The sequence below is a fragment of the Poecilia mexicana genome, unplaced genomic scaffold (assembly GCF_051168715.1).
Source record: "Poecilia mexicana isolate PSO_F unplaced genomic scaffold, ASM5116871v1 scaffold_17, whole genome shotgun sequence".
Taxonomy (NCBI): Eukaryota; Metazoa; Chordata; class Actinopteri; order Cyprinodontiformes; family Poeciliidae; genus Poecilia; species Poecilia mexicana.
The window spans coordinates 11,084,607-11,098,342 of NW_028263386.1; the positions used below are offsets into that span (position 1 = coordinate 11,084,607).

At 37.9% G+C, this 13,736-nt stretch overlaps 3 protein-coding genes across 3 annotated transcripts; all 3 read right to left on the bottom strand.

Annotated features, from left to right (window-relative positions):
• Nucleotides 1-99: 99 nt before the first annotated feature.
• On the bottom strand, nucleotides 100-5,325 carry ftr67 (finTRIM family, member 67). The gene is made up of 7 exons (XM_088014427.1): nucleotides 4,621-5,325; nucleotides 3,120-3,215; nucleotides 2,692-2,925; nucleotides 2,450-2,609; nucleotides 2,237-2,356; nucleotides 797-883; nucleotides 100-516 (listed from the first exon to the last, which is right to left on the bottom strand). The coding sequence occupies exons 1-7, from the start codon at nucleotides 5,218-5,220 to the stop codon at nucleotides 449-451; spliced, it is 1,365 nt and encodes a 454-aa protein (XP_087870553.1). The 5' UTR covers nucleotides 5,221-5,325; the 3' UTR covers nucleotides 100-448.
• Nucleotides 5,326-6,428: 1,103 nt separating this feature from the next.
• Nucleotides 6,429-9,995, bottom strand: LOC106905890 (protein THEM6). The gene is made up of 3 exons (XM_014970932.2): nucleotides 9,126-9,995; nucleotides 8,106-8,608; nucleotides 6,429-7,664 (listed from the first exon to the last, which is right to left on the bottom strand). The coding sequence occupies exons 2-3, from the start codon at nucleotides 8,604-8,606 to the stop codon at nucleotides 7,557-7,559; spliced, it is 609 nt and encodes a 202-aa protein (XP_014826418.1). The 5' UTR covers nucleotides 8,607-8,608; nucleotides 9,126-9,995; the 3' UTR covers nucleotides 6,429-7,556.
• A 221-nt stretch (nucleotides 9,996-10,216) lies between these two features.
• LOC106905881 (protein THEM6-like) lies at nucleotides 10,217-13,413 on the bottom strand. The gene is made up of 3 exons (XM_014970923.2): nucleotides 13,311-13,413; nucleotides 10,666-11,171; nucleotides 10,217-10,579 (listed from the first exon to the last, which is right to left on the bottom strand). The coding sequence occupies exons 2-3, from the start codon at nucleotides 11,167-11,169 to the stop codon at nucleotides 10,472-10,474; spliced, it is 612 nt and encodes a 203-aa protein (XP_014826409.1). The 5' UTR covers nucleotides 11,170-11,171; nucleotides 13,311-13,413; the 3' UTR covers nucleotides 10,217-10,471.
• Nucleotides 13,414-13,736: the final 323 nt, after the last annotated feature.

Consider the following 13,736-nt stretch of genomic DNA (forward strand, 5'->3'; position numbering starts at 1 on the left):
TAAAAGTAAAAAAAAAAAAAAAAAAAAAATTCCCTCTTTGCTTTCAAGTGAAACTGTTTATAAAATCCTTCAGTGAATAAATATTCTTTAGTCTCAAAATAAGCTGATGATGTTTTTTTAATGTGTCACAAATGAGTTTACAAAAGAAAATAACTGTTCACAAAGCACTGCTTAAAAAAATACTTATAAAAGCATAAAACCACATCACTACACAGGGTGACCCTCTTAGCAATACTGAAATACAGTGAAGTAGGTTGCTCATGCTTTTAGCTGCTTCACACTAAGTTGAATGCATCATCTGTAAATAAATACTGAAATATATCTGATTAAAGTCAATAAACTAGTGTCCACAGATAAAATATTCAAAAAGGTCTCATTCTTGACTTATGAAACGATATTCAGGTTATGTGGGTGCGTGTATGATGTTCAGTCTGATGTCCGGCAGGATTTATCTTCTTCTTGAGTGAGGCCGTCTCTGCAGGTGTCTTTGTCTGGATCCAGTCGCGAGTTTGGAACCTGAGCGAAAAGAAAACACAACAAGAAATGGAACGTTGCACCAAGCTGAGGCAGCAGAAACAACAAAATCTGATCAGTTTACTGCAGGAGATAAAATGATGTGAGGAAATAAAGCTTGTATTGTAAATACAATGCTGAATTACCTACGCGTTAAAGCATCTGAATGTTAGATTGTTTTGTATCAATAACTTTTTCCGTATCTACAATTTCTACTACAAATTTCAGCGCATGTAACAGTGACTTGGAATAAATGCTACACTAATGTGATGGCTCTAGTTACCAAACGGTGAGAAGGCAAATGGTCCCGGGGTAAAGAACGGGTTGAGAGGACTGACAGCTGGTTGGTCCAGACCAGGAGGGGGCAGAACTACGAGCACAGAGCAATAGAGTTACTATGGAGCCTCCCAAACTGAAACTGACAGAATCTCATGCAGATTCAGCGAACTGTGCGATAAACAAACATGCTGAGAGGAGTTTCGGCTGAAAGGAAAATGTTAGGAGGGAAACATCTTTTATTCAGCAGGACAACAAAAACACGGCAAATTACACAAACAGGTACACGGGTGTAACGTAACATACACACACACAACACATCTCATCCGTGTGTCACTGGTTAAGTGGGACAGAGAAACCGCACTGCACATAAGAAAAACGAAACGAGAGAGAAGGTTTTGCATTATTCATGATGAACTGATCTAAAATATTCTAGGTGTCTGTGGGGAGAAAATATCAAAATGAAATCTGTGGTCAATTAAACCACTGAAATCATAGGATTTAACAGCTACTAGTCAGAGTTTGCTTTTTGCCTTTCAATAAACAAGGTAGATTTTTCTCTACATAATCATAAACAGGAAAAAAGATTAATTTTGAAAACAACAAAAAATAAATAAACAGAGCTAATGTCAACGGTATAGAAATACACAACTTTTTCTATTGGGCTAGAATGAAAAATCTGCCCATCGTTACTTTGTAAGAAAAGTTTCTTTAATAGTTTGTATGTTAATAATATTTGTTTATTAACATTAACTAAAGCCATTGGCCTGAATGTACAAGCCAATTAATAAATTTGAATATTATTGGAAAGTTAATTTATATGATTAACTTAATTCACTAAGTAAAACACATAGATTAATTACACTCAGGCTGATATTTTTAAGTTCTTACTTCTGTTATTTGCATTGATTTTCCACTTGCAGTTAATGAAAATATGACATATAAAGTTAGAGTATTACATCAGACAAATAAAAAAAAAAAATTAAAACAGAAATGTGGGCTTGAAGTCAAGCAGGTTGTCATTTTTAAAAGCTCCTTAATTTGGCAGATGATATTCTAATTTATTGGTTTTGGTTATGCCTGCATTTATAAGCTTATGAAAAGAAAAAGTGTTTTTGTTGTCAAGCAGATTCTAAATTAAATAATTATTACACTGTATATAGCGCTTGGGTATTAGTCTTGCAAATCAGAAATATTTGATTAAAAAAATTATAGATAAAAATGGCAGTTATGAAATTATCAAGTATACAATATGAAATGCTGAAGGCCTATTGATTTTATAGAAATAGCACTTGTGATTAAAACAACAAATATTATCATGTGGGATTTTTCCCAAGTGACTTAAAATATATACCCATTTCAAATATTTGTACATCTTTAATATAATCAATGCAGAAGGTCTCATAGCCATGTCTAAATGGGTTAAATGACATCTTAACGAGCTCACTTATTGGTGACTCCATCTGTGCAGCTCCCCCAGCTGCCCCAGCCTCACCAGCGAGAGGAGAGTCACACTGAGACTCTGAGGACTCAGGATTCTGAGTCATCACAATTGTAACATCTTTCACTAAAAAAAAAAGAAAAAAAGAAAAGAGAAACATTAGATCAGTCAGTGGTTGGAACAAATGTCCCTTCAAAACCCCTCTTGAAGTGTGTCTACCTTTCTCATAGATGCTGACAAATCCTCCCTGGCACACTTCTTGCAGCAGTACCTTGAAGTCGGACACGGCTGTCATCACTGGGCTGAAGGAGAGGCTCGGGTTCGTGTTGAGCAAAGGAGAAGCTGACAGCGCAGGTGAGGCATGAACGGACTGACAACTCTGAGCACAGACACGGAGAGGAGACAGCGTTAGGCTGAGTGCTACCGAGTCACCGCCCGCAGAACTAGTCTGAAGGAATCACCTGCAGGAACTGGACGGGGTCGTCAGTGTGGGACAGGAGGTCAAGTTCGGCCTCGTTCTTCTTCAGCTCGGCGATTTCCTTCTGGATCTGGTCCAGCAGCTGCTCGGCTTCACCGATGGCCGTCTTTTCCTGTTCTTTGATGAGCTCTCTCACTTCAAAGCGCTTCAGCTCTATCTGGCGAATGAGCTCCGTAAAGATGGCGTCGCTCTCTTCGGCAGTGGCCCGCGCCGAACGCTAGAGGGAGACACAGACCAACGCACAGCAGTCAGCAAGCGAGGCAAGATTTAAGATTAAAAAAAAAAAAACATCTGCTCTATGAGAATACATAGCTGCAGCAGCTGTTGTGTAAATAAAGAGCAAGTTAAGTATTGTACTGAGTAATGGGACATTAATCATTTAACAGGAAGAATTTGTGTGTCAACACTTACAGCGAGAGAAAAAACAGCTTGTCTCAGATCTTGTGCCTCTTTCTCTCTTTGCTGAATCTTGAGCTGCGAGCTCTGCCTCATGTCACCAAGCTGCATCTGAAAGAAAGAATTAGGGGACATTTTAAAATCATAAATCATGTTTACAAAACAAGGAAAAAAATCACCTGTTTGCCTTTCTAAAGATCCACAGAATATCTGATGATCATCTCATGTAAAACCTATAAAAGAAAAATAAATAATACTATTTGAATGCCATGTTTTGCCAGAAATCAACTGAACTGCTTCAGAAACATGACAACAAACCCACAAGAACTAAATCTGTGTCACCATCTTTATATCAAACCTTAAATTACAGTAAAAAGAAAAAAAAAAATATTTATAATAAGCAGAGTCATTTATTTTGTTTATCAGTTGAGATAACTCACAGCCATTTTGGATTTGTTTGTGTGCAGCGTCTGGTGAAATTATTATTAAATTTGTTCAAAGTAACAAAAGAGCAACAGGGGTTACATGTACATTTAATAATCCTAATTTACTAATTTACTAACTCTAACCCTACTCTGGTGTGTGTTTATAAAAAATAGGCTGTTAAAAGCAAGTCAGATCTGATTGTAAATCCACCCAAAGACCAGACTGGGCAAATCTTCCCTGCCAACTATTCTCTGAATCTCTCAGACTATGAGGATGTCTCCTCACACTCATCGTCTGATCACTGAATTTCAAATTTCAGTCTGAATTAGGGTCTGACCCTTCTGACCCTTCTTGAACTCCCTGAGGAGTTCAAGTCAAAAACAACTGGTATTTTCTAAATCCCATCAATCTTATCTCAGTTCCATCTTAAGAAAATGAACTCCAGTGCATCACACTGCCACAACCGGTTTTAGTGCAGGTATGTTGATCCTATCATGATGTTTACTGTACAGTAAACAGTTCTGGTGAGGTACTGTTTGCTGCTATATTAATGCTTGGTAACCGCTCTGCAAGTTACGGCTTTAAAAATGTGCAAATGTCTAGAAAATTCTAATAGATTTCCACTATCTGCACCCAGTTATGTAGGCAAGGTCACAGAGGGGATGGTGCCTCTCTCGAGCAATTTTTGAGTAAGAGGGTTAACCTAACCTTAACCCCACCCTATAATTCATAAAAAGCACGTAGTCAGAGCCTCTAGCTGATTTCATTAAAGTGAAAAACAATGTGTGTTAAAGAACAGGCTACTGGATGCAAAACGAAAATAGTATTCGTTATAATGCAGCATTTTGAGGGGGAGGGGTGAAATGGCTTTTTACCTCCTTATCACTAATCAGAGCCAGTCGACTATAGAAACTGTCTGAATCCAGTCTCTGACCGAATGCGTCTCCACATAGAAATGATTAGGACTGAAAAATAAAACTAAGGCTCTTACAAAAAATAAAAACTGACCCACAGGTCGCCATAATCAAGGTGACTTGTGAGTCTAAGTATTTTCAGAGCAAATACTTAGACCGAGATAACGTGTTGCTACCTTAATGTGTTGTGTTTCTGCCTCTGCCAGCACCGTGTCGTGTCCTTTGTGCTCGTCTGTTAGACACAGGTAGCAAATGCAGCGCCTGTCGGTGCGACAGTACACTTCCAGCAGCTTGTCATGCTGGGGACAGATCGTCTCCTGGAGCCGCTTGGAGGCCGAAACCAGCTTGTGTTTCTTGAAGGCAGCGGACTCGTAGTGAGGCTGGAGGTGGACATCGCAGTAAGAGGCCAGGCACACCAGGCAGGACTTGACAGCCTTGCTTTTCCTCCCGGTGCAGACGTCACATTCCACGTCGTCAGCTTTGGCCAGACATCGGTTATCCCTCGGCACCGAGGCAGCCTGGAGCGTAGTTGTCTTGAATTTCTCCACCACATCGGTGAGCATGGTGTTCCTGGCAAGCACCGGCCTCGGGCTAAAGCTCTGTCGGCACTGCGGGCAGACGAAGACCCCGAGAAAGTCGTCTTGGTCCCAGTAGTTCTGGATGCAGTCCGAGCAGTAGCTGTGTCCGCAGGGGATGGTCACTGGGTTTTTCATCACGTCCAGGCATATGGAACAGTTAAACTGGTCCTTGTCCAGAACCACTCCACCCTGAGCCATCTTTAAAAACACAACAGAGGAGCAAGAAAATAATGGAAAACACAAGAACACACTGGTTCTGGGTGGCTACCGCTGCTTTGTTTACAGGAAGTGAAGGGAATGAAGGCGTGGCCTAGCAACGACACCGGAAACTGGAGGACATTTAATTTAGAGACAAATACAGATTCTTCAAACTAAGAGCTGTCTTTGCTTCACACACAGACCAACAATAAATGCAAAAACACAAACTCCCTTTACAAACCTAATTATAAGTATTATTAAATTATTATTATTATTTTATTTGGTTAGTTCACTTTATTACACTTGCATTCATGTGGAAAAATCGCTTAAAGGGCAAAAAAATGGGTTTTCACCATCATATTAACTTCTTAAGATTTTTATGTATGAACATCTAATGTTGAACATATAGTTAATGTAATTTGAAATACCTGAAATAAATTTTGTGGCCTTGGATAATTTTTGATTCATTTATTACTCAAATTTATTTAACACACATTGCTTCATGGTGATTATTCTGTTTTGAATTTCAAATATTTTTATTAAGATAATCATTTACTAGTACCACAATTGGGACATTTTGCAATGTCACATCAGGAATTGGTACAAGAACCCCAAAATTTAAAATAGAACAGAATGTATACGTATATTTATTGCACAAAAGAGAATTACTGCATATAAAATCAATCATGTGTATTGGATGTGTTTGTCAGTCTATGTGGGTAAATGGCACTGATCACATTGAATAAAGCTATTTGGCTTTGTCACTTTGAATAAAGCTAAATATATTTCATTTTAAATAAGAACTCTTGTATTGAAGTTAGCTCTCACAATATGGCATATAAAGCCTATGGATGTCTGGCATGTCTATAGTTTACTAAACATTTTCCTTTTTGTCCTCAATGAATCAGCCTGTTCTTTAAAGCAGGTTTCAATTAAATGTTTACATTTAGTCAATGTGTTACAAGTAGTAGATAAGTCCCTTTATGACAAGGATCTTTTTTCATTTGCTGATTAGAAGGACAGTAGAAACAGTCATGCTACACAGCCTCAAAAGTGCAGTGCCTCCAGTGTTGAAACATCCATGGAAGTGGCGTGCTTTTGTTCAGCAGGGACAGTCAGTCAGAGTTTTGACCAGTATCATATCTTAAATGTAGGAACATTAAACCACAATAAAATCTGTACTTCATTTGTAAGAAATGACCCAAAAACAAGGTTCAGTGCATTTTTATTTTAAAATGCATTAAGATAAACATAATAAATAATATCTGACAAATAATTTTCCATAAATCATAGAACAGTAAGTGGAAAATAAACATACAATCCATATCCTCAAACTTCAAGGTATTAACCAGGATTTCCTAAACAGAGCATTGACAGCATAAATACATAAAAGATTAGGCATACATTTTTAAAAATCTAATATCTCTAACTAAGGACAATACGTTAATTTGGTCACAAAAAGAATACTCTGATGCATAAATGACAAGTTTGCACATTTCAACTTTTTCTCAATAAGAGCACAAAAACACTCATACTCTCTTGTGCGTGGCAGATTTTGAAAAGTTGCCAGCAACCTCCTGTTAGCTGTTGATTATTATACCTGCCAATCAAAAACATTCCCTTAAAAATCACATGCAGCTCTAATAAAGAGGTCATCTTTTTTTATAATGGCTCTTTTTTCTCAACCTGGTAAAGTAAAGTGCTGATAAATGTTTAGCTATATTTTTTTTAAAAATGGAGTATTCCCTTTCAGATTGTTAACAGGTAATAACCTCTTCAAAAAATACTGATCATGGGATCAAACCTCATCAAAACATGCTCAATATACCCATTCAAATAGTCCCTTAAACATGTTTTTGGTTTTTCTATCTAAGTTATAACTCTGTTGATAAACTATAAGAAACAGGCTTGAAAAATATTCAGATTGTTTTGAAACATGCATTTATGCCGGTAGAATATTAATGTTTGCGCTACATGCTAATCTGAAATTCAGCGATGTTTTCAAATGAAAACGAAGATGTCTGAAAACAACCAACTCACAGTCAACTACTTGGTAAGTCACAAAGATAAAGCTTTGTTTTGGATTCACTATTATAAAGTAAACGTTTCATTCAGTTCAAGTTTTTTTTTCTTTTATTCTTAGCTGCAGTAAATAAAGTTTTTTCACATCAAACAAACCAAACAATTAAGAAACAGTGTGTGAGACTGGCCCCAAATCAGAATACGTAGAGTATTTGAAGATGACTAAAACACTCTAAAAGGTGCGGGTATGTTTGAGTGTGTGCAATGCTGAGATATGCGTCGCCACTCATGATACCAAAGTATCTTGTGTGCCTTCACTTGTTTTTGTCCTCCAGGCCGCTTTCTGCTCTCAGCGCCTGACTGCTGGCTGAAATGAAGCTGATCCAGTGTTTGAGCTCTTCTGGAAACTGTGGACACTCGATCTGTAAATAAACACAGCATTAAACACACTCTTAAAATTCACATGAAGGTTTGAGCCTTGAGTTCAAGTTGCACCAAATAACCAACTGATGGGAACTGTAAAAGTTTAAAAACACACAAAAAAGTAATGGCAATACCAAATTACACATTCAAAATTGCAAACACATTTTTATATTTATTTTTTTTGGATACGTATCTATGCACTCCATGTAAGCTTGATTTATTAAGTTCTTTGTAAAAGTTGATTTCATATTTTTTGCTTATGAAATACAATTATTTGAAAATGACCTTCAATGGGGAGTTTTTAAATTATTATTCGATGAAGCTGTTGCAAATGCTGTTCTTCAACAAAGTGTGCTCAGAAATGTTCATATGATCTAAGCGTTTTCCCTAACAAACTGTTTATGTATTATCAATTACACTCAATGCGCAAAACTACTCACCTGCTTCTTGTAGGTAAATTCCATGATGCTTTCTGGACTGCTGCCCACCACATTCTGCCTGCAAAGCATGACTGCAGATACAAAGCCATCTCTCTTAGACACGAAGCGCTGCTCTAGGTAAAAGGCCTTATCATCCCAGCCTAGCACTTTGGTACGAATCTGGAAAGCCTCTCTGAAGGCCAAAGAGCGCCTATACCGAATGGTGGAGGCCCCTACTACCATTTTGGCCCCAAGTTTACGTGAGGCCATGAACAACCCATTTCTCATGTAGTGGTGGAAGCGGGCAAAGTCACACTCCCTCAGATATCGAGAGTTGTTCATATGGCCCAGGTAGTCTAAATCATGAGGAAGGACCATGCCATCGATGCTTTGCTCAGCTAGTATGTCTTCTATTCTGGGCAGGAACCATGCTTCTACAAAAACCAGGGCCCCCCGCAGGAAGTACCACACATCCAGGTTGCAGAAGAGGAGGAGGAGAGCGCTCAGCACCAGCAGCATCATCTCTGGAACAAGAGTCCAAACACAGATTCAACAAATAAAAACTAATGCACCAAATTATAATTTACAAAGGTGTTTTAACAAGCAGTATGTATGGGATGGCTTAAAAATACTTTCAATAATATTCAGTTTTTGATTCCAAATGTAAGAATACATTTTAGTATTTTACTAAATAAAAACTAACACTAATCAACTTGAATGAAGGTACTCAATATAATATGAACTGAGCTTTCCAGAGCCGCTTACGATGTTTCCAGAATTAAAACAGAGAGACCTTATATTCCCACAGCCAAGCACTGCAACCTTGACACGAGTGGGAAGTTAGCGCAGCTGCCTTCAAATAAACCTGCTTTGGAAGTCAAATCTGTTAGCCTAGCTGTTAGCAGTAGGAGGCTGCCGGCCTATGGAGGCACAGGGGGCAAATTCTGACGCAAAAGTCGCCACTTTGCATTAAACTACGGCGCAATACCAGCGCCGTCCAAAAACGTATCAGAAGCATATATCTACAAGAGTAAAACTCACCGTGCGTCCCTCAGAAGGCGCTACCATAGGACAGGATGCAACTTCAAGAAGCCGGTAGGTTCAATGGACATGACTTCCTGATGTGTGACGACACGGACCTTCATTGGCTGACTGTTGACATGGTTACAGGTTTATTATGCAAATGCGGTTTTTCTTTTTGATTTTTTAACAGCTACCTCATGGAATGTAGTAATACTGTTATTAATTAAAAGTATTTAAAAGAAATTGTACTAAACGCTCATCCAAAATTCAAATATTGCAAAATTCTCCTATGAAAGAAAATATAAACTATTTTAAATAAAGTAGAACATTTTTATTTTTTATCCCGACCAGCTGTTCAGACCAAAAAAAAACCCACATTCTTTATAGTAAGACACATTAGGATAAGCAGATTTGATAACAGTAAAAAAACATTATAGTCAGATTACATGTTCAATTAATCTCGTAACAATAGACAAGACTCAATTAACAAAGGTGAAAAGCCTTATCTTGAGTTTCCTATCTTTTCCAGCGATTTATAGCAGTCATACAGATATGTTCCCTCTGAATGTGAATGTTTAACTTGCATAAAACAAGAAGATAACAGAAAAAACACTTAGTCTACATGAATTTGTTAATTCATGTAGTTGTTGTCATTGTCCTATTGACAGAAGAAAAACTATATAACCATTTACCTTGTAGACTTTAATAAGGCTGCTCAAACATCAGCTCAAGTGGAAAACAGTCTTGTAGTTAGCACCTTGTTTGAACATTGCAATTCAGCAGTTCAATGAGTAAAACTAGGTTGTTAAATGGATATTTCAGAGGCCACAAATGAAAAGCAAACTTCTGCTCATAAGGACGACACCAAGTCAAATTAGTGAGAGCTATAACGTTAAAGCTAGACGCACTAAACAAACAACCTGAAGCTAATGGGTTCTGAAGATTTTTCTACCTCTGTAGAAAAAAAAATTAGCACTATATGTTAACAGCTGCCCTCAGATGGTACAACAGAAACAATGTATTCAGATGTTAAAGCTGAAGAAGTCATTTTTATTTCTAATATTTTTATGCTTTAAAAGCACATTTTGCTCCAGTAAGAAACTCACACCTTAACCCATGGATAAGTTTTATTGCTGCTGCTATAAAACCTGCCATATGTTAGATATTTACAGTTAGAAAAGTTGTGATGTAAAGCCGTACATCCGTACATTTTCAATGCAATGTACACCAATATTCCAGTGTTACATCTTTAAATACTGGGTTCAAAGAACAGGCACAACAGTGAAGCAGTGACATAGTTGTGCAGATTATTAATTTCTCTCTGAGATGATGGCGAGCCTCAGGCCGACATACTGTCCGTCCAACTATTTGTTCTTCTCCTCAAGGCCACTCTCAGCTCTCAGGGCCTGGCTGCTGGCAGAAATAAAGTTGACCCAATGCTGCAGGTCCTCTGGAAACTCAGGAGGCTCTACCTACAAGCAGCAAAACACACGATTATTGTCATTTGCTGCTAGTACGTGCCCAGATTCATCCCGTCAGCCTTCACTCCCTCTCTTACCTTCCTTTTACACAGGTGCTGTAAGATCTTGTCAGGGCTGCTTCGTATCACACTCTGCTTGCAGTACATGACGGCACACACCAGTCTGTCTTTAGTGGACACAAACCTTTGCTCCAGGAAAAAAGCTTTGTCATCCCAAGTGACGATCCGACTGCACAGATCGTATCCCTCTCCTATACACAGAGCCCTGCGGTAGCGGATGGTTGTGGCCCCCACCACCAGGTTGGCTCCGAGGGCCCGCGTTGCTTTGAACACACCGTTACGCATGTAGAGAGAGAAGCGAGCGAAGTCGCACTCCCGGAGGTACCGGGCATTGTTCATGTGGCACATGTCGATGTCGCGTGGAGTGACGCGTCCCGTCATGACCTGCTCTCCCGTGACGTCCCACACCGGAGGTTGAAACCAGGCCCGCAAAAGAACGGCGCCCGCTCGCAGGAAGTACCACACATCCAGAGTGCAGAAGAGAAACACTAAAGCAGCGAGGACCCACGCCACCCACCACATCTCTGTAAGGACAGGACAGATGGAGATAAATGATGACGATATGATGCTGTTCTCTTATATTTGGTTTGATTTTAATGTTAAATATTTAACTATATAATTTTTTTTTCCCATCATAAGCTTTGAATTCAGGCCCTTACAGATAAACCATCTTGGGTTGTGGGGTTGCCGTTAAATACATCTTGGATTAATTACTACAGTTTGCTTTACAGTTGTTACAGGTGTTGGTATGTGTACGCATGTTTGTCACTGTGGATTCTTAGTTTTTTCTCTTTCTGCAGGGATATAAACAGACTTCTAGGGCATTTTCTTGTACTGTCTGTATCTTCTTCCTCTCTTCTTACCTCTCTCTTTCCTTTTTATTTTTTTCTGTTCTTTTCTTTATTCTCCTTCCTCTTTTCTGTCTCCATGTCTATTGCATTTTAAATGAACCTAAAGCATTATAGCAAAAGTTGCAAACAAATCTGATGGGCTTCTTTTTAGCATTCAGAGTGCTAAATTGCTGGACAGAACACAAGAATACAAATGCAAAAAAGATTAGAGAGCAATTCTGTACTCAGGGGTAATTCAGTCATTTAACTCAGGTGTATCGAAACAGGGATGAATCTAATCTACTGTTTTATAGCTTTTTGCCATTGGCCCAAAAAGTTCAATTTCTCCTACAGCTACAAATCACAGAAAATAATTTTTAAAACATGCTTTTATTTTAATCTTCCACTCTAGGAGTTGACCTGAATTCAAAGTCCAAATAAATCCAAGTTGTAAAGCATGGCTGTAAAACAAGATGGCAGACCATGAGTGGACTGGCATCAGTCTGAACACTGGAAGCCCAAAGAGCACATTAACGGAAAAAAATCATACCCGATATTTCCAAAAATTTCCAAAAACAGCTAATTCAGTGAATCAATACAATAGATATGCCTCCCATACCTATAGCTGTTTAATGCATCAGAAAATGATTTAAGAGTCTTTAAATATGGTAAATATAATTAGAAATGTAATGCATTTAAACTTTAGATGCCAAAACAAATGGTACAATGGTGGGACTTTAGTCCTAATAAAAGTTGGTGGTTGGGACAGTTGACAAAGCTTACTGTCATTTGAAATATTTAAAAGATGTATATCTTTAGTACCACTTGTCTTTATTTAATTCTAACTCTCCATCCTTCCTCTCCATTTGATAATGTTCGCATTGCACAGAAACCCCAACACTCTTTACTCATCCAGGAGGAGTGAATGCTACAAGTGACACTCTGCGATCTCCTGGTTCAGAAAACATTTTAATCACAAACGCAGCTTAACTGCATCGACTAATTTGGATTGTATTGGAATCTGTGTGTATGATTGGATTTAACTGACTTCTTTATTGTAGAGTTACTTCAGGAAACGTGTGATTAAATGCTACATAAATAAACTGAAATAAATCAGCTTCTTTGCAATGAAGTAGTTTACATATTCAATATTGTACGTTGAATTCTGCAGGAGACATTTTGACTCATGGGTACACAATCTGACAATCAGTGCTTAAGTGGAAAAGCTTTTTGTATACACCTAAAATTGTACGTGAAACTTTAGATTCACGTAAAATTCATGGAATTTGTTTGTAATAGAGAAAAGTGTAACTTTAAAAAATTGGCCAACAAAAAACATTGTTCAGCTCGTTACAAAATCTGTGTGAAACTCACTCAGTAGCCAGCAAATAAAACCATATTCATGTTTCTTGGTCTTGTTGAAATTCCTGGATTTTCCAAGTCTCAGCAAATCCTGACAAAATGTTACACTAAAGTCTAAACTTTTCACAAAATAGGAGCCCGCAAACAGGTTCTGCAAGAAAGGCAGGCTGTCCCTGCATGAGGAGTTTGTCTTAACGACAAGCAGTTTCAGTGAATCAAGAGATTTCCACTGATAAAATATTTTCTAAAACTCTAAAAAAGCAGTTTATGAATCAGAGACTTGGCCCAGAAATACTGAACAGATTTCAAATTTTGAATCTTAGTTTAAGCGGTCCTGCTTCAGAACGAAAAACAAATCTAGCCATTGTGGTTTAAAGACATTAACTAATAAGGCAAGGAAGTAGATGTATATTATTGAACATAATGTAAAACTATGCAAGATTCAAGCATGTGGCAAAACTTCAAGCTCACCTGTCGTGTTCGTGTCTTGTGTCAGCTAAAAACTGCAGTCTGCACGGTTCAACTTAACTCTAAAGACTTCCGGCAATAGATTTCACAATAAAAGTAACACAATGTGGTGCTTCTTAAAAAAAAAAAAAAAAAAAAAAAAAAACTAGAATGAATGGAGGAAAAAATTAAATCAGGCCTTGTAAACAAAACATTGAACGACTATGTGGAGCTAAGTGAAGGTCAGGTATATATCGCTGTAACATACTTTTAATTAACATTTACTTTGACAGAGATTTTTTTTTTTTTTACAAAAAGAGATCGACTAACTTCCGGAAGCTAAAGCGACGTAATGCAGACTGATCGAGAGGATTGGCTCTTCAAACCAATGATACTTTTAATAGTTACAAGATCCTATGTTAATTTCAGTTTTCAAAATTTTATTAAAGT